The following is a 19,108-nucleotide window of genomic DNA, read 5'->3' as shown; positions in this document are numbered from 1 at the left end:
ATGCTTTATCAACTGAGCCAGCCAGGTGCCCCAAGACTTCAGGACTTTATTAACAATATGTCATTATTAAATGGAAATGAGATTCCTAACATGAGTCCAGTCCAAGGACTGCACTCGTGAATCCCTGGAGTCCATGAACCCTTCCGATGTTATGTGCATTTATCTGTATTTAAGTTTCAAACACTGCAGCGGGGGGCGGGGGGGAGCCATAATAGAGGTTTTATAACTACTTTGCAAATCACATCACAATGACTTGTTGGAAGGCAGTGAGTATAGTATGTGTTCTATAGCTAAATGAACAAGTATTCCCATTCTACCTCTGCTACTTATCATCTGTGTGATTTATGTCAAATCTCTTAATCACTGTAGTGATTAGTTTAATGAACTGTTAATTTTTTTTTTTAATAGGATTGCAAAGCAAAATACATGTGAAGTCTTGGCCCAGCCCTCAAGGGTAGTACGTGCTCAATAAATGATAGCCACAAATGGCAAGGGGATCTGGCTTTCCTCACTTATAGGTACTTAACTGCAGAAAGATTTTAAACATCTGCAGTTCCTTCAACAAATAAATGACACAGAAAAGGGGGTTACTGCAAAAATAATTAATAAAGAAAAATATTACTATAACTATCATAGGTTAAAAAAGGGCTGAACACACAAATACAGTAAATGGACCATTTGGGATCCTCATTGAAACAAAACGGCCCATAAGATATTCTGGGGCATCTGAACATGGAATATATATTAGGTGGTATTAAGGAATTATTGTCATGTTTGTTACATTGATAATAGTATTGGGGTTGTGTTAAAAATAAAAACCACTGTCTATTAGAAATACTTAGAAGTATTTTATTTATAAGTAAAATGACATAATGTCTGGGATTTACTTTTAAGCAAACTTCAAAAAACTGACAGACAGTAAATGTAGTAAGATTGGCAAAATGTTGATAACAGTTTAAAGCTGGGCACATTCAAATTCACTTTATGATGCTCTCTGCTTTAACATTTTCCATAACAAAAAAGCTTTTAAAACATTAGGCTTAAACATTCAATTCAAAGCTCTTCTCCACAATTATCTATCTCAAGCACTCATAGATTCAGTTTTATGTATTTTTTTTTTTAGTTCTAAAACTTTTAATCATGACACTAAGATTAAGAGATTTTTTTTTAAAGCAGATATATGTTTTACTATCTCAAAATTTTGTTTTGACAATTCTTTGGAAACTCTGAAAACTAGTTGAAAAATCACAAAATCACAAAATCACCTCTATGATCCCATTTTAGTTCCAAAGAGCTAACATTCATGAAACTCCATAGAAAAACTATCTGCCAGTATTCAAATTTTCCTATTTCTCCATTTCTCCCTACATACATATTTATTCTCTAGATGGGTTGCAGGATAACATGGGGAAAAAAACACCAGCTTTTGAAAAAGAAGACCTTGGCTCTGTTATTCATCATCTGGAGGCATTAGACAAGACAGACCCTTATGGATCCTTAGATGGTTAGCTGTGTAAAATAAGGAGCCTGAACCACATTCTGCTCAATGTTCTAATAATCTGTGTTCTATCTCTGAATAATCAATCTCTTAATGTATACGATATTCGTCATACAGTCACTCAAAAGAAACTGACTTTCTAAACTACTTCGAAATAAACTTAAACATGACATCAATGTATAAAAGGGTTAGAAATAAAACCTTTTACCACTCCAAGAAACTTTGCATGGCACGCTTTTATACTGAAGTACACTGTCTCCCATGGGTTTTTCACTTTCCTATTTTAGGCTGTGTTCTATCAATCTAGAGATCCAGCATTAATAGCAAGCTGTTATTTTTCAAACTCATTATCCATTGTGGTTTTTCTGCAAAATGCTACATTTTTTAAAAAGATTTTATGTATTTATTTGACAGAGAGTGAGAGAGAGAGCGAGAAGAAACACAAGCAGGGAGAGTGGGAGAGAAGCAGACTTCCTGCTGAGCAGGAAGCCCGATGTGGGACTCGATCCCAGGACCCTGGAATCATGACCTGAGCCAAACAAAGGCAGACGCTTAACAACCAAGCCTCCCAGGGGCCCCTACACTTTCAAATCACAAAGTCTCCAGAGCCCTGAAATAGGAGTATAATTTTCCCCTACTAAGTAGTCTTGGTCCTTCTAACATGGACGCAGGTTTGCCCCATCCAAAATGTTCTTCCTGGTTAAAACGCACGAAAGGAACATAAGCTTCTGTTAGTGAGTAGGCAAACGTGAGGAATTCTGATGAAAGCTTTCACCAATAATTTATTGTTTTCCTTTCTGTCTGAAGGATGCTCCTGTTGTGACTTTTCAACTACAGCAGTGTAGCTAAAGAAAATGAAATACGTTATGACAAAAACATTCTTGGAGTTTGCTCTCCAGTGGCATCATGATGCATGGAGAGGTTCATGGAAAGTTTGGCAGGAACCGTAAATCGTTCACTTTTGATATGTTCAATAATAGGTTAAACAAAACAAAACAAAAAATCCCCACAAAACTTAAAAATTGTGATTGAACGTTAAATTCAAACCATTTCTTTGCATGTATTCATCAGAAGCATTTGTATCTCTGATTTAGTCTGGCTCAAAATTTGATATTTGAACATTTGACATTTAATCCTTGTGATACAAACCTTAAGAATGTAAGGAATTGTTGGTGTTCTCTCTGGGTCCCAAAGGGGGCTTAAAAATTCTTCCAGGAAGATTACTAAGCATTTGCCTTGCCATTTGCTAGGACTTCATTTAATGTGAGTAACTCCCTGACAGTGGTTATTCAACTATTTGTACAAGCTGCTCATTTACCCAGCTCCTAGGTTTCTACAGACATCTTGAGATTCTATCAATTATCAGACTGTAGTTTGGGTTAGAACACTGTTTTCCAAAATTTGAACCTAGAACTTTCCTCCTTATGGATTCTTGAATGGAAAAAAAAAAAAAAAAAGGAAATAAAAAAGAGGCCCTAAAGTCACAAACTTAAATGCAATCAAGCAATTTCCACTCATGGAGAGTCACACTGACGGCGTCCAATAGGACATTAAACATTCTACAAATTCAATAATGAATGAAAAAAGTTTACATTTTCATTCAGATAGAATTTTCCAAACCCAGCCAAATCCTCTTGTGTCTTGTATGCTAAGTAACATTCCTTAAACTCACACTAAGAAATGCTGATTTCTGATTCTAAGTTTCCTGTGCCTGGTTGAACTCATGATGCTGGGCCAGCACTATTATTCTCCAGCCCGTGTTCCCTGGAGACTTTTGGTTTAATTCATTGGCTATTTAACATTGTAACCTCATAGAACGCTACCAAGTGCAAACTGACATTGAGCCCAACATCTAAAACTAGATTACTAATGAGAATATTTGAAAAATGAATATTGAATGAGAATATTGAAAAATTATTAGAAAGAAACCTCTAGGGCTCAGAAATCTATTATGATTTCAAAAGACTAATGGAAGAGACTTATTTATGTGACAGAATTGTAAATTTTTAAAAAATTAGTGTTAGCATTATTTCCTAATACTCACAGCAATCATAACATGATGCCTAAATATTGGTTATTTGAGAGTCCAGTGTGCATTTCTAAACTACCCTTAAAATTGCAATTACATACCAATATACCTCTAAGTAGTGCCAGTTTGTGCTAACATACCAATTCATTGAGTTTTACATAAAGATTTACTTCTCATAGTGCTTAAAAGTAAGCTAGTTCTAAAGCATGGAGACAGTCCCCTCCTAGTTTGGCTTACATGATTTATTCTCTGTTAAGAACCTTTATTCATAAATAGTAAAAAAAAAAAAAAATATTTTTCTGCTCAGCAGGTCAAGGGCTGGAAATTTAATTTATTCATATTTATGTGCCCAATGCCTAGAAAACTTCCTGGCAAATAATAGGCATTTGATAAATGTTAATTGACTCCAATGATCCCAAATCCTAAATGTGTAGGAATTAATAAAATTTTACTGCATACAAAGTCTTTTTGAATTTACATTTTATAAAACTAAGATTACAAGTTGTTTAAATATTCATCAGACTGAGAAGCTGCTAAATTTTCCATTTAAAAGCCCAGCTGTATACGACAAATATATTTACTGTATCATAAGTGTCTATTAAATAGAGTTTCGGGAGCCTCAGATGCAGGCCTAGATGAACTGGCAGTGATAGGTGCTGATATTGATAAAGCACTGCTTCAAATGCCCAAGCATACCATCTGTCAGTCTGTGAAATTCCTAGGCATTAACATAAAACAAGATTTAGTCCCAAAAAGTAATTTGAATTGGAGGAAAACAAAGACCCACTTTTTATTTTTCCTCTTTTTTCATAAATTACAAAGAAGCACTCTGATGATTTCGAGAACAGCATACCAACTAGAAATTGAGTCTCAGGTGGAAAAAAATAAAGGTACAGGCCTCAGATGGTGTTTTTTTTCCGTGGTCTTAGAATAAAGGAGATTGTCAGCATGCACACTGATAAGCTCATTTGGTTCTATTAATTTAACCATTAAAATTGAAAATGGTGGAACACTGTATCCAAAAAACCCAAAGTTTTCAATAGAGGTAGAAGCAGTCAGGAAGTTTAAAACTAGGAAATTCATAGAGAACATTAAGGAGGAAAAAATACTCCAAAATCTAAGAAAGGAATATAACAGTGGCTATACAGTCCTTTGTTAGTGGCCAGTTTCCTGCTTCTTTCCCTTCTCTATGTGTAAAACAACACAAATAAAAATGTGGGTATTACATAATGTGGATGTTGATAAATTAAATTTTCCTCACTGAACATCAGGAGAAACGTAAGCAAATTATACAGATTCCTACCAAATGTTTAATGCTCAGTCTTAAAATGTTCATGTCTTTATTCTGCAAAATTAGAAATTGTAATTCTTTTATGACCAGGACATCGTAATTTTTCTGCGTTATGGGTAAAAAACAGAAAACAAGAAACGAACATATGAAGATAACTAATTATGTTTATAATACCCTAAAATAAAGATACTTTTTCTGGGCACCTGGGTGGCTCAGTGAATTAAGCCTCTGCCTTTGGCTCAGGTCATGGTCTCAGGGTCTTGGGATCAAGACTTGCATCTGGCTCTCTGCTCAGCAGGGAGCCTGCTTCCCCCACTCTCTCTGACTGCCTCTCTGCCTACTTGTGATCTCTGTCTCTGTCAAATAAATAAATAAAATCTTTTTTGAAGATAATTTTTCAATTAAATTATTAAAAGGTACATAAATTTAAAAAGGTACCATAAATATTTGTCATTACATGAACCTAGATTTTGTGTTAAAAATTTGCCTAATTACTTTTGAAAATAGAATGAATACATTAGTTTGGCTATCTTATCTCCTTCATTTTAGCCTAGTTGGAAACAAAATCTCTGTGGCTTACGTTGGTGTTTCAGATTATAAGGAAAAGTAGAATGCCACATATTGTCCATAACTTTGCTATCTTTGCTTCTTCGATTTCAAAAATCAGTGTTGCTAAGGGCTATGGCAAAAGTAGATTTTAATACAAAGTCAACACTTCCAGAATAAGGCATACTCGGGAAATAATTAATGGTAAATTTTAAACACTTCTGCCAGTTATAAACAGAAGCATATTTTAATCAACCAATAAGTAGTTATTGATTACCAATTTAGTACAGGGCTTTGTGGGAGAAACAAGTAAAAGACACGTACCAAAGCTATTACAAATATCGAGTGAAACTCAACATGCCCTTTAGAACCCCTTTGTGACAGCCAAGTGTGTCTGAAGAACATGTGAAGACAGACAAGAACAACCATGGGGCATTTTATTTTCCAAATTTTAAAAAAAAGTAATTTTCTAAGAACAAAAGGACGGCATCTGGCTTAGCAAATTTATAAAGATAGTACTGTACATCCCTCATTTTTTTATTGTAGTGCAAGACTTCTTCCCACAATGGCTTATTGTGCACATTACAAAGTCTTCAGGGTCTTGAGAATTAAAGTGACAGAGTTTTTTTTAAGCACACTTGAGAATGTATCATTCTTCCTGACTCTTAATAAAATATGCCCTCACAGACTTCTCCAATAATTCTAGTCATCTTGACAAAAGAAAATCACCAAGACAATACGACGATTTTACAAAGAGAAAGAATGACAGTTTCCCTTCTACTTTTCAAAAATGTTTTATAATATGATTTGAGATTGCCTTTACTCAATAAGCTGAAAGAGGAATCAATTTCTACAAAGTGACACTCTCTATAATAAAGAACACCTACACTTCTGAACAACACACCCGTTCCCACACATTCACAGTGTTATTATTATTACCATTAGAATCTTTCCAGAATAATTTTCTCCAGAGGAAAATATGGCTTTGTTTAAAACAAACTGACAATGCAAGTTAAACAAGCAATAAAATAGAAAGCGTTGAAGGTTTGGTTTTTATTCTTACTTCTGCAAGTCTGGTGAAAGTTCTTGCCTTCATGAATGAGACTGATATTCTGCCTATCAATGTTTCATTTGTCCAAAAGATAACTTTCGTGCCCCTACTATGCACCAGGGTGCTGTTACATCATAGCCAAATCCATAAGGTCCCTGCCTTCATAGTGCAGATGGGTTTAGACGATGAACCCCACAAACAAGTACATAACTATTTATTATGAGAACAATGAAGGAACACTACTGGGTGTCAGGAGAGGAAAACAGGAAGACTGAATTTAGATCGAAATTCCTCAATTTAGGCTGGGGCTTAGAAGATGCCCCCCAATTTTTGAGATGAAGAGTTAGCAGAGGATAATCCCAGAGGGCGTGGGTGAGAGGAAGGTCTTGGGTTCTGCCTTCCCAAATATTAACAAAGCAACAAGCTAAAGTGCAGAAAACAGCAGCAAGGAACAGGGCCTGCCCCTCATATGAGAGGATTCTGATTTTCTCCTAAGAGGAGTGGGAAATTACTGAAAGATTTAAGCAAAGGAGTAATACGTTGTTACTATGTTTTATAGAGATTTTGTCTACCGTTTGATGAATAGATTTGGAAAGGCCAGGGGTTGGGTGGGGGGAGGTCATCTCAGAGCCAAAACTCTTCCAGCTGATCTTCAGATCCTTCCACAAAATGACCCATCACCTCTCCCTAATTCCTTACACAGAGAGAGCCCAGCCTCGGTGTCCAACATGGCCACAGTGAAACTTACGCTGCCTTTGGCTATGGTTTTCTCTCTGACAACTCTGCTCCCTTTTTCACCAGTTAAAAAATCTCATCATGCTAAAGGAGACCCACCGGACTCAAAGTACAATTCCTCCGTGAAGATTTTTCACCTTTTTTTTTTCTAGTGGAATATTTCTTTTTAAGAAGGTGCCACACCCAGCATGGAGGCCACGAGGGGCTTCAACTCACAACTTTGAGATCAAGACCTGAGCTGAGATCTGGAGTCAGTTGCTTAACCCCTGAACCACCCGGTGCCCTGCTGCAAATGCAGAGTAATAAACATGTCCTGAGTAAGGAACTGATTTGGGCTTGAACTGCTATGCTTCGGTTATCTGCCTCCTGAGATAACCCGGTGTACTGCTCCCCCGCCTTAGAAACATACACTCAAGTCATGGGCTAAAAACCATTGATAAAGAATTTTTTCTTTTTACATTTTTAGTAAACTGTAAAATTTTATTCAAAAGACAATTTTCAATTATTATTTTTTTTGCTGTTGATAGAAATCGTATTTGCACATATACATATCAACAAGACACTGCAGTTAGTTAATATTTTTTTTTATTTCTGTGCTTACTAATCTCCGGCTGGTTGCGGCAAAAAGGCAGGAGGATGTCTGATGAAATATATTTAACCTGACAGACTTTTAAGAACAAAAAAGAGCTAAAAGTTTGGATTTAGAGAGCCAAATAATACCTATGGAGTTATATTTTTTCCCCCAAGGCTGCCCTACAACTGGGTCATAGTTTCACCTAGAAGGAACAACCAGATTGACTTAGACGTGCTGTCTGTGGCATTACAATTGAATTTATTGTTTAGGCTGTACCTACTTCCAAAGGGAATTATGTCTTCCTTTAGATGGGAACAGTCAGTAACTGTCTCCTGCAACCTGTTGTAAGTGTGGGTCCTCCCTGAAACACGCACACAGAGTAGCCGACTGATCTAATGGGAGTCGCAATTTATGAGCTGGCTGCAATCTGGCCAATGAAAGCAAATAAACCACAGTTGGTCGCATGTGGGATTGGGGTTTCTAAGAGATCATTCTGTCTGGGAGACTTTTTGTAACTGTGGTGACACGTGACTAGTACATTATCTTCAAAATAATTTTACTGCCATCATTTTATGAAGAAAATATCTGTATCAACTCAATGATGAAATTTTGACTAAAGGAAACTTCGGAAACAAGCTGCCATCTTACTCTAATGTGCCCCGAGCAATCACCTCATCGCTCACCTTGATCTCTTTCGTGCCACGTTCGGCTTCCAGCAGCTGGTGAATTCGGAGACGGATAGAAGTCTCCTGTAGGACTTGGTTCCATATTTTCGTCTATGGATATAGTTTTGGGTCTTTTGCTGTTAAGATATGACAACAGTTGCTTTAATGGGATGACTAAGGAGGTGTGCAGCAGATGAAAATACGTAATTTGAGAAAAGTCTTACTAAGAAAATTTCCATAAACACAAGTAATAGCATTTCAGTATCTTTTCTGAAACAATGCAGAGCATTCCAGACTTCAATAGGAGCAGCAAACACTTCTAGCTGCACGTGTCATTTATTACACCATATTATACCTATACCTGCCTAATCATAGGGTGCTTATTATATTTACCGTTTAAAATGTGTTTCCAAAGAAATACCTGTAGTAAAAAGTGAACTCTTTAAAAAAAAAAAAAAAAAAGATTCTATTTACTTATTCAACAGAGAGAGACACAGCGAGAGAGGGAACACAGCAGGAGGAGTGGGAGAGGGAGAAGCAGGCTTCCCATTGAGCAGGGAGCTCAATGCAAGGCTGGATTCCAGGACGCTGGGGTCATGACCTGAGCTGAAGGCAGATGCTTAACAACTGAGCCACCCAAACACCCCTAAAAAGTGAATTCTTGATGTGATATGTGTACTAACTTTAAAATTATTAAGTTTGGAAAATAAATAAATAAAATCATTAAGATTATACCTGACTCTTATTATTATTATCAATGATAATAATATTCATTAGCATAGCACGGGCCATACCAGTATAATTCTTTCACATTAATTCAAACATTAAGGCAAAGGAGTCAGTAGAACATGAGATCTGGAGTGGAACCAGCCTAGTAGCAAATCTCGACTAGGCCACTCACTACTTCTTAATAGTAAGCTCCTTAACCTTTTTAAACTCAGTTTAATCATTTATAAAATGGAAATAATAAAATCTAGTTCAAAGAGGAGTGGATGAGAGGATTAAATGTAAAGCTCTTAGTAAAGTGGTTGGCATTTAGAAGATACTTATTAAGTAGTAATTATTATGAATAACCATATAATTAATAATGTAAAAATTTTATAGGACTTTATTGATTATAAATTAATTCATATATTCTTCTTTATATTTTTTATAAAAAATTAGGTAATGATCTTTTATCCTCAAGATCAACCATGAAAAATAGGTCATTGCCAAATTCATACAAACAGTATGCTTTGGAATGATACATTTTAGGAGCACCTGGTTGGATCAGTTGGTTAAGTGTCCGACTCTTATTTTGGCTCAGGCCATGATCTTAGGGTCGTGAGACTAAGCGCTGCGTTTGGCTCCATGCTGGGTGTTGAGCCTGCTTAAGATTCTCTCTCAAAAAATAAACAAACAAACAATAGAATTTAATAAAGAACATATTGCTCATCCTTATTAAGAAAAGTGACTATTTATAGCAGAGATGAAAAAGTTGTCATGGGGGTACCAGGATGGCTCAGTCTATTAGGCCTCCCACTCTTGATTTCAGCTCAGGTCATGATCTCAAGGTCATAAAATTAACTCCTGTGTTGGGCTCTGTGCTGGGCATAGAACCCGGTTAAGATTCTCTCTCTCCCTTCCCAAACTGCCCACCTCTCCACCCTCAAAAATAAGCAAACAAATATATATATATATATTTTATCTTTTCATATATACAGGAAGAATATGAAAATTTATGTCATAGCATAGGTCATTTTGCATGATATACTATTATCATATATTCCCATCAATATCCTATTAAACAGTCAATTATGACTATGAAAATGGATTTTTTTCCTTAAATTAAAAAAATAAAAGACCTCATGTACATTTCTACAGGTAAAAACCAAAGAGAGGTTATCTTCTGAAATAACTTTGTGCAGTGATAATAAACACAATGTCATAAGACTTCAGAGTTGGCACTGACTTCTTAAGTCCTATCCGTAAATCAGTCCTCCCTTTTCTTACAAGTGGGGAGACAAATGTGGAGAAATTCAGTGAATTTCCCAGGACATGTTAGTGGAAGCTATCTGCCACAAAGGAAGGACTTCTGAATTCCAAGACCGTTGTTTTTGCTGCACTGTTTCCAAGTCCTAGAAACCTGTGTACATCCAAAATCCTAGAAGCACGTGTACATACAGAGGTACCTGTGATTAATATTTGACTCACAACTCCCAGAGTATTAACATGATGTTGAAGACAACAGTTTCTATCCATGCGAAACCACAGTGGGAGTCAATAACGGTCCTTTAATTTATTCCTATGGTATCCAAAGTTAGAATACATGTCTTTTCAAACTCTCCTTTAAACTAATTCTCTCAGCTGTGAATCAGTAGTAAATACATATGAATGACTGGAAGTGAGAGAGAAAAGGTTTTCATAAGGAAATAGTAGATGTTTTTCAAACCTTTTTTATTCTGAATGGCATAATATCTGAAACCAAATGACTACGAAGAAAGATCTGTGTTGATAACCTACTGATCCATCAGACCAAGTAGAAATGTCCTATTCGCACTTCAAATTTAGAAACACTAAAGCATGTTTAAGACCCAACCGTGTCACAGACAATCTGAGTGACAATAAACCAAATTACCTTGCTATGTAACCTAACCTATATGAAAACACAGCTTGATCATAAATGATATAAAATTGAACTTATTTAATAAACAGAAAAATGTGCACAGCCCCGTAATTAATCCAGATGCAATTAACTTTCATTATTGAGAAGAACATAGGAAAGTAATTACCCAAATATTCTTTAATTCTTAAAAAATGGCTATTATAAAATGAAATGTTTTGCTCTGAAATTCATGTACACTCTTACATTTAATCATGGGTATAAGTAATGCTCTGAAAATGATATGGCTCTCCATACGCTGAAGATCCAATTTAAAAAAAAAATAAAGCTGTAATATTTATTCATCTTACTTTTTAGTAACTCAGTCCTCTTCTGGAGGAAGAGGACTTCCTTCCACAGTGAAAGAGTGGAACGTACCATCACTAAATCCTACACCAACAACTTTCCAGGCTATTTATCTCTCATTTAAATAGGAAATCTCTTTTTAAACTTCTGTGGGACTCAAAGTCACGATCAGAAGGTCAAAAGACAAAAGTGAGAACGTCAACAGGGAACTAAAAAGTAAAGTAACATCACTGTAGCTCTTCCCCAACAAAGGCGGATCAAACCAAATCTCAGAGCAAGTAGTATTTTCATTGGGGACTGAGAATCAACTAAATTATTTAAAAAAAAAAAAAATACCAGCTCACCGCAGACATTAGCCGAGTGTGGCCTAGAATAAGGCCTTCACTTTTAAGGTTAAGTAGATGACACATTTTATTTTTCATGTTTTATTTTACCCAGCTCGGACAAGATAGTAAGGTAGAAGTTACCAGGATGGATCAATCTATAAACCAGGGCTCTCTGCCATGACAACGTTGCTTGTAAGTGGCTAAAAGATTTAGTGAACTTGTAGAATTTATAGAAAATTATAAAATCATTCACATTTTTAGATAAAGGAAATATAGTTCCCTTGTCCTACCCCAAACCCAAATATGTTTTTAATGCTTTGAACAATTACATTTGATTTTCAAATATCAAAATAAATTTAACCAGGTAAGAGTAAAAATTTATGTAGAATCAGCAGAAAGTCTGGAATTCTTGGGTTTGTTTCCCCGATCTCTTTATCTACCCACCTATCTGCATATCTACCTCTCCACCCAGCTGCATATAGACTGAGAACAAGTGTATATAGACTGAGAACTCCTCTTCCAGTTACCTGCTTGGTGGAGAAGACAGTGACCTCTGAAGATTGACCCCCGAGTTCATGTCATGATAGTATGGTTGGCTCGGGATTTCTCCAATTGGGAAGTTGACTCCAGTTCCCTGGGTTATGGGCGCTGAGGAATAAAACAGAAAGAAACATCAGGAATGACTTTTACACTTATCATCTCTATTTGAATGTAATCATCTAATATGTTCCACACCTCCGGGCAAACTCTCTTTACCCTGAGACTCCAGTATCAACCGTCCACCAGGGGTACAACTTGAAGACTTCCTCACAAGGCCAGTGTTCAAGTCTGGAAACTTGAGGCACTCAGACTATAATCATTGGTTACCACTTCCCTATTCCCACTCTCCAACCTTCTTCACTCACTCCTTTGTATTACTTTTCACTACATCTGTCGCCACACTAGTCTATAGATGCGTCAGAGGAAACGACATGTTTCCTATTACTCAGCACCAAGCAAGGGACATTGTACTAAGCTGGTTCTTTTTTTTTTTTTTTTTTAAGATTTTATTTATTTGAGAGACTGAGAGAGTAAGAGAGCACAAACAGGGGGTGGGGAGAGAGAGAAGCAGACTACCCCCTAAGCAGGGATCTCAACGAGGGGAACGATCCCAGGATCCTGGGATCATGACCTGAGCCAAAGGCAGACATTAACCAAATAAGCCAGCAGGTGCCCCCTAAGTTGGTTCTCAAAAACCAAACCCCTGTTAAGTTAATCAAATTAGAATATTAGCATGTTAGAATGCATTACAAACCATATGAATAATTATTTGATATAACGAATTCTTGTATAAGGGCAGGTATACAAGTGAAATGACAAACATGAAATAAGAGCCAAGATTCCCCCCCCCCAAAATACATATTCAGGTTACTATATGAATAGTTTAGTGTGGCTTTACTCAATAGTTTTTTGTTTTGTTTTGTTTTTATGTTTGTTTGTTTTGTTTTTTAATTGGGGGCACCTGAGTGGCTCAGTGGGTTGGGCCTCTGCCTTTGGCTCAGGTCATGATCTCAGGGTCCTGGGATCAAGCCCCACATCAGGCTTTCTGCTCAGCAAGAAGCCTGTTTCCGCCTCTCTGCCTGCCTCTCCACCTACTTGCGATCTCTCTCTCTATCATATAAATAAATAAAATCTTTTTTTAAAAAAAATTGTATCCCCAACTTTACAAAAATCACTTATAATGACTCATGAAAAAAAAATTAAAAATAAATAATTTATTTATTAAAATTAAGAATAAATAAAAGGTACTCATGGAGTTTTATACTTCAAAGTATTATTTTGTATATCAAGAAATCTTTTTGACTTTGCTGATACAGGATGAGCTGAGATTCTTCGATGTAAGTACTGGTTTTCATATAATGGATTACATGTGTTCAAATTTAAAAAATTTGTTTCTAGACATCTTGAATAGATTCGTGAGGCAGCACATTGTATTAGAATAAGTAGAGCCTTAGGAGGTAGTTTAGTTTGTTTAAACTCAGGATAGTTTGAACTCCCTCTGACACTTCTGAGCCATGTGCCTCAGTTTCCCAAGCTAGAAAATGAGAATACAGGTCATCTACTGCCTATGATTATTTTGAAGATGAAATGAGATAAGGAGTGATAAAAGCCCAGCATCGTGCCCAGTGCATAATAGGTATTCAACCAACGTAAGATCCCTTCTTTTCTTGATTTCTTCCCCACATCTCTTCCCTGGCAGCCTGTAGTGCTTAGCAAGGAGTGAACAGTTCTAACAGCACTAAAAGCAGAGGAAGGGTTAAAAAGAAACCTATTTGTTGAAAGTCTGTTCCTTCAACAAGTTGTTTGTGTCCATTACTGGCAGGTGCTGCAAGGGATACAAAATAGTCTAAGATAGTTCCTGTCCTTAATAAAACAGATTGGGCAACAAGCTGGGTAAACAAAACACTCATGAAAAAATAGAAATAGCTGCATACTGCAGATTATAATGAAACTGCCCAAATGAATGACAACCCCAATAAGCACTATGGGATTTCATGGGAAGAAGAATCCCATACAGGCTCAAATGATCCAAGAATTCTCTGGAGAAGCCAGAGCTTGCACTAGACTTTGCTGAATGAGTAAGATCTTAAGGAGAGGTCATTCTCAATAGGAGTGACTACAAGACCAACGTCTTGGGCTGAGAATATACAAAGTGAGACCGGGCAGGTGGGTATCAAAGGTCAGTGCTGAAGAATCGTTTCTTTCCTTACCTTTTTTTTTTTTTTTTTAAGATTATTTATTTATTTATTTATTTGACACAGAGAGAGAGAGAAAGAGGGAGAGAGAGAGAGAGATCACAAGTAGGCAGAGAGGCAGCCAGAGAGAGAGAGGGGGAAGCAGGCTCCCTGCTGAGCAGAGAGCCCCATGAGGGGCTCAATCCCAGGAACCTGAGACCGTGACCCGAGCCAAAGGCAGAGGCCCAGCCCACCAAGCCACCCAGGCGCCCCTCTTTACCTTTTTAAAAATCAGGCCTTCAAAAGCTCTAAGGAGAGAAAGTATGTCCAGGGCTACGGCAACAAAACTCCAGAGCCCCTATGATTCACCCTAAGAACATATAGCCTACTTAATCTTCTTCTCTTCCAACTGTTTCAAATCGAATACATGATTCATAAAGGAATTTCAGGGAATTTTCCTTACCCAGAATTTTAATGGGTTCACTACGTGTGTTCGCTGTCAGCTGAATTGTGTGTCAATATCAGGTTGGCCAAGATTTACTTTAAAATATTTTTAAGAAAGTGTGATTAGGAAGCACATGTGTTATTGCAGAGAAGTAATCAAAGAATATACGATGAATCTCTCTCTTCCCCTTTTAAAAATTAAATCAATATATACAAGATTAGTCTCAGCTCCAAACTTCCGGAGTTTATGCCTTCTGTTAAAATCTTCTTTTTTATATAACGTACTTTACCTTCATTTGAATAACACAGAAAATATTTGTATTCAATGGGTGACTATGCCAAATGGCTTGAATTCTTTGGGCAGCTAAAATGGAACTGTTTGTTGTGGCTTGAGGTATACCGGAGGTTAAAAAAAAAAAAGCAAGGTAAGAAATCCCACAGTAACCACATGCTTTAAAGTTTATTATTAGAACCATGTTCTATGTGACATTGGAAAGCAGGGTGTGTGCTAGAAGGAGGCATTTGAGAGACTAGGGGAAAGTCAGTAATCTGTCCAGCCTTCTGGAACAGTAATGGATACAATTCAAAGGACTGAATTACTAAAAAGGAAACTTACAGGTCATAACTTATGTAAAGTACTTGCAATTTATTAAGCTCATGCAACATTTAAGCAAAGATCTGTAGTTTCTATTTCATACATATGGCTTAAGCGTCAACACAGATTGCTTGGCCATAAACATACTGGATGAAATTTATAGTAGAATAATAATAATAATAAAAATCTTAGGAAATTTTGTTTTTCTAAATTTTCTTGCAGAAGGATTATTACAGACTCTTATGACGGCAATCAAAATAATTTACCCACAGATTTACACATGAGCATTGCAAAAATGTAATGTGCCTTCTGACATTAAAGGGGAGAGTACAAGAAGAAGAGTAGCTTAATAATAACCATGGCCAAATTCTAAAGCAGTGCTCACCAAATACATTTCATAATAAAGAGAGTTTGTGTTGGGCACCTGGGTCGCACAGTCGGTGAAGCACCTGCCTTCGGCTCAGGTCAAGATCCTCAGGGTCCTGGGATCGAGCCCTGCATTGAGTTCCTTGCTCAGCAGGTGGCCTGTTTCTCCCTCTCCCTCTGCCTGCTGCTCTGCCTACTTGTGCTCTCTATCTTGCTGTCAAATAAATAAATAAAAATTTTTAAAAAAATAAATAAATAAATAAATAAATAAATAGAGTATGTGAGCATGGCAAATCCCAGGCTGATGCTCCTGTTTAAAAGCCTCTGGAAGAACTTCCATCAGATGCAAAGATCCGCGTTAGCACCTCTCCTGGAGAGCTGCAAAGTCTGAAAGCTGCAAATCATGTTTAAGAGGCTGCCAATATCCTCTTAGAGACGAAGCTCCAAAGAACCTCAGAATCTAAGGGTGAGAGGCCAACCCTTAATCTCTCTTATTGTTCTTCTCACTCCAAAAGCTGATCCTAAATCAACTTTCAAGATGGAGATAATATCATTCAACAGAATGATCCGTATCCTAAAACAGGGGAGCTTCATTAGCTAAAGTCAACAGACACATTAGTGGGTCACATGATAGTCAAACCCAGGAGACCAGAAACCATTAACATACCGTAAACCCTCAAGAAGTCAGAATTTGTGATCTACAGCATAAGGGTCATGCTGAAGTTTCTGCTTACTTGGCAAACGCCTCTTTCATAAACAACGAAGTTGAACTGTGTAAATATGATTATGATGTGGATATATTAAAACACTTAGGATAACTTCTCAAGCATTTCAGAGCCACCTATTTACATACAGAGGAGAAAATAAATGTTTGCTGAGTAAATTAATGAATGCATATACATAATTAATATCCTAATTACAGATCAGGAATGTGTGTTGTAACAGATAACTTAAAAACCTCGAAGAGAGGTTTAAAAAGAATGAGTGAAGTATATTAAATCTACCTCACTTTGGAACTGTTCTGGAAAGGTATTTTTTAAGTCTTTCTTCATGTGTAGGTTCAGAGTTTTCAAAATACCTGGGCTTTCCAAGGTACTATCTGGCTGTCCTTCTGGAGGGTCTAGCATGATGTTATCTATAATGAGGAACTGGTAATAATTTCTAACAGATGACTCTTCGGTCCATCTCATAAGGAGGAGGAAATAATATCACAAAACTTATGGGGTGCCTCGTGGGTTAAAGCTTCTGCCTTCAGTTCAGGTCATGATCCCAGACTCCTGGGATCGAGCCCCACATTGGGCTCTCTGCTCCGCGGGGAGCCTGCTTCGTCCTCTCTCTCTGCCTGCCTCTCTGCCTACTTGTGATCTCTGTCTGTCAAATAAATAAATAAAATCTTTAAAAAAAGAAATACAACGAAACTTAGGAAAAGACAAATTTATAACAAATAATGTTATAACGTCTGGTAATGTAGCAGAACAGTGTAGGAAAAACACCTACCTCCACCCCCCCACACACACACCACCCGCCCCACTTTCAAATTCTCCCTTCCTTACATGAATGCCAGAAAGTGGTAGTGAATAAGTCAGGCACGTGCTTTTCCAAATTAAAAATAAACACAGAAAAAACTTTCAAATGTCGGAGGCCTTCCATACCACGTTACTGATCGGGAAAAACACGCAGGGCTCATGGCGGCCTTGGTCAATGGAAAAGACTATCAGAATCCTCTTATCTCGCAAATACTGAATCCTAGAGTTGCTGGGATACAGGATATTAGGTTTTGGTCTCCTGCACTGCCGTAAGTAAACAGATCCATGACAGAAGTCTTTGGGGCATATATTTATCTACCGCGGCATATGTCAGAAAGGATAACTTACTGAAGATCTTAAACGTTCATGTAGGCAACTGCCTGCGATATATGCTATTGTCACTGGCCACTCTAGAAAGAGGAACGCTTTAAGTTAAATCTGGTTTGAAAGACATAGTCACCTACCAGCTGGGGGATTACTGCATGGTCACAGCTCTAACTCACTCCCTAAACTTACCCTCAGTAACTTGCTTTGTTCTTTTGGGATCACCACAATTCTTGTTCAAGACCTCTGAATTTGACCCAGATGGAAAACACAACTTAAACAAGGACGGAACGCCACTACACCATTTGAGTAACATCATCCAAACTGGTGACGCTCTCTAACAAAATGCCAGGTAAAAATAGAGCCTTCAAAATTACATAAATAAGCTAAATCAAAGAGAACGAGAAGAAATGAGTCACCTCCTTTAACTTGATGAATGCCTTAACAGCTACATCTTAGGTATATTTGTACACACGAGAAATACGTAAAAGACTTAAGTCAATAAACTTCTCCCTTGCTTAGGTAGCTGGCCAGGTGAACTTAACCCAAGAAAAATCTCATCCGGCCTATCAAGAACGGTGTCTCAGGTGAGGTGGCCAGTTAAAACAATTGGACATTGTTTTGGATCACAATAGCTTTCTATCTATATCCAAACTACAATCTGCAAAGTTAATTTCTGCATCTCTCTACACTCTGCATGTTACTGTGTATATCCTGTACATCTCCAAGCCCCCACCAAAACGTTAGTAAAATGAAAAAGCACTTATCTACAGGAAACTTATGTGGGTTATCATAACAACATAGAGTACATGTAATTAATCACACTTCCTTTGATATAAATGACCATCTATGGTCACAGAGAGAACAGTGAATTAAATGAATACTAGTAACACAGCAATCAGAACAACCCCCCAATTATTTTTGAACTACAAAAGTTTGATGATCTAAAGGCAAATAGTTTAGAAAATCCGACAAAATATATCCACTTACGATTTCATCAACAAGACGGAAATTTTAAAACTCAGATTTTCCCCATAAGTGGTTATTCTTAATACTGTGTTGAAGGTTCGGAATAGAAAATATTTAAAATCATAATGTATAATCAAATAATAACAAAAGAGTTTACTTACTTCTGGATACCCTCACAAGTTCGGACACATTGAAGACTCCAGATTTTACAAAACTATCCTCCAGGTAACCTGAAAATAAATATTGAGAGGAAAAAGATCAGCACAAGCAGGAAGCAAACAAATGATTAAACGCTAGGATTTGTTCAAGTGTTTTTAAACCAAAGGTTAGAACAAAAACTAAGTGTGCTTATAACAAACACAAGTGAAAGCAAAACTCTTTGAATGCAATCCGGGGTCTGTTTAAACAAAAGTAAGAAGTTGAAATGCCAAATAATTTCCTAGGGAAATTTTTCCACCGCCTGCTAAACGTACAGGGCAACTGAATGGTTTTATTTGCCACAGCCCAC

At 37.0% G+C, this 19,108-nt stretch overlaps 1 protein-coding gene across 6 annotated transcripts in view; it reads right to left on the bottom strand.

Annotated features, from left to right (window-relative positions):
* Window positions 1-19,108, bottom strand: part of NFIB (nuclear factor I B) — a 233,129-nt gene that overhangs the window by 55,496 nt on the left and 158,525 nt on the right. For all 6 annotated transcript variants that reach the window (XM_044265642.1, XM_044265641.1, XM_044265643.1 and 3 more), the window contains exons 4-6: window positions 18,762-18,830; window positions 12,190-12,310; window positions 8,408-8,526 (exon numbers count right to left, since the gene is read on the bottom strand). In XM_044265642.1, coding sequence (XP_044121577.1) covers window positions 8,408-8,526; window positions 12,190-12,310; window positions 18,762-18,830 — 309 coding nt within the window. The remainder of the gene's footprint in view (window positions 1-8,407; window positions 8,527-12,189; window positions 12,311-18,761; window positions 18,831-19,108) is intronic.

Source organism: Neovison vison, chromosome 9 (assembly GCF_020171115.1).
Source record: "Neovison vison isolate M4711 chromosome 9, ASM_NN_V1, whole genome shotgun sequence".
NCBI classification, from domain to species: Eukaryota; Metazoa; Chordata; class Mammalia; order Carnivora; family Mustelidae; genus Neogale; species Neogale vison.
Note: the sequence above shows the minus strand (reverse complement) of the source record. Positions and strands in the feature narration are given on the sequence as shown.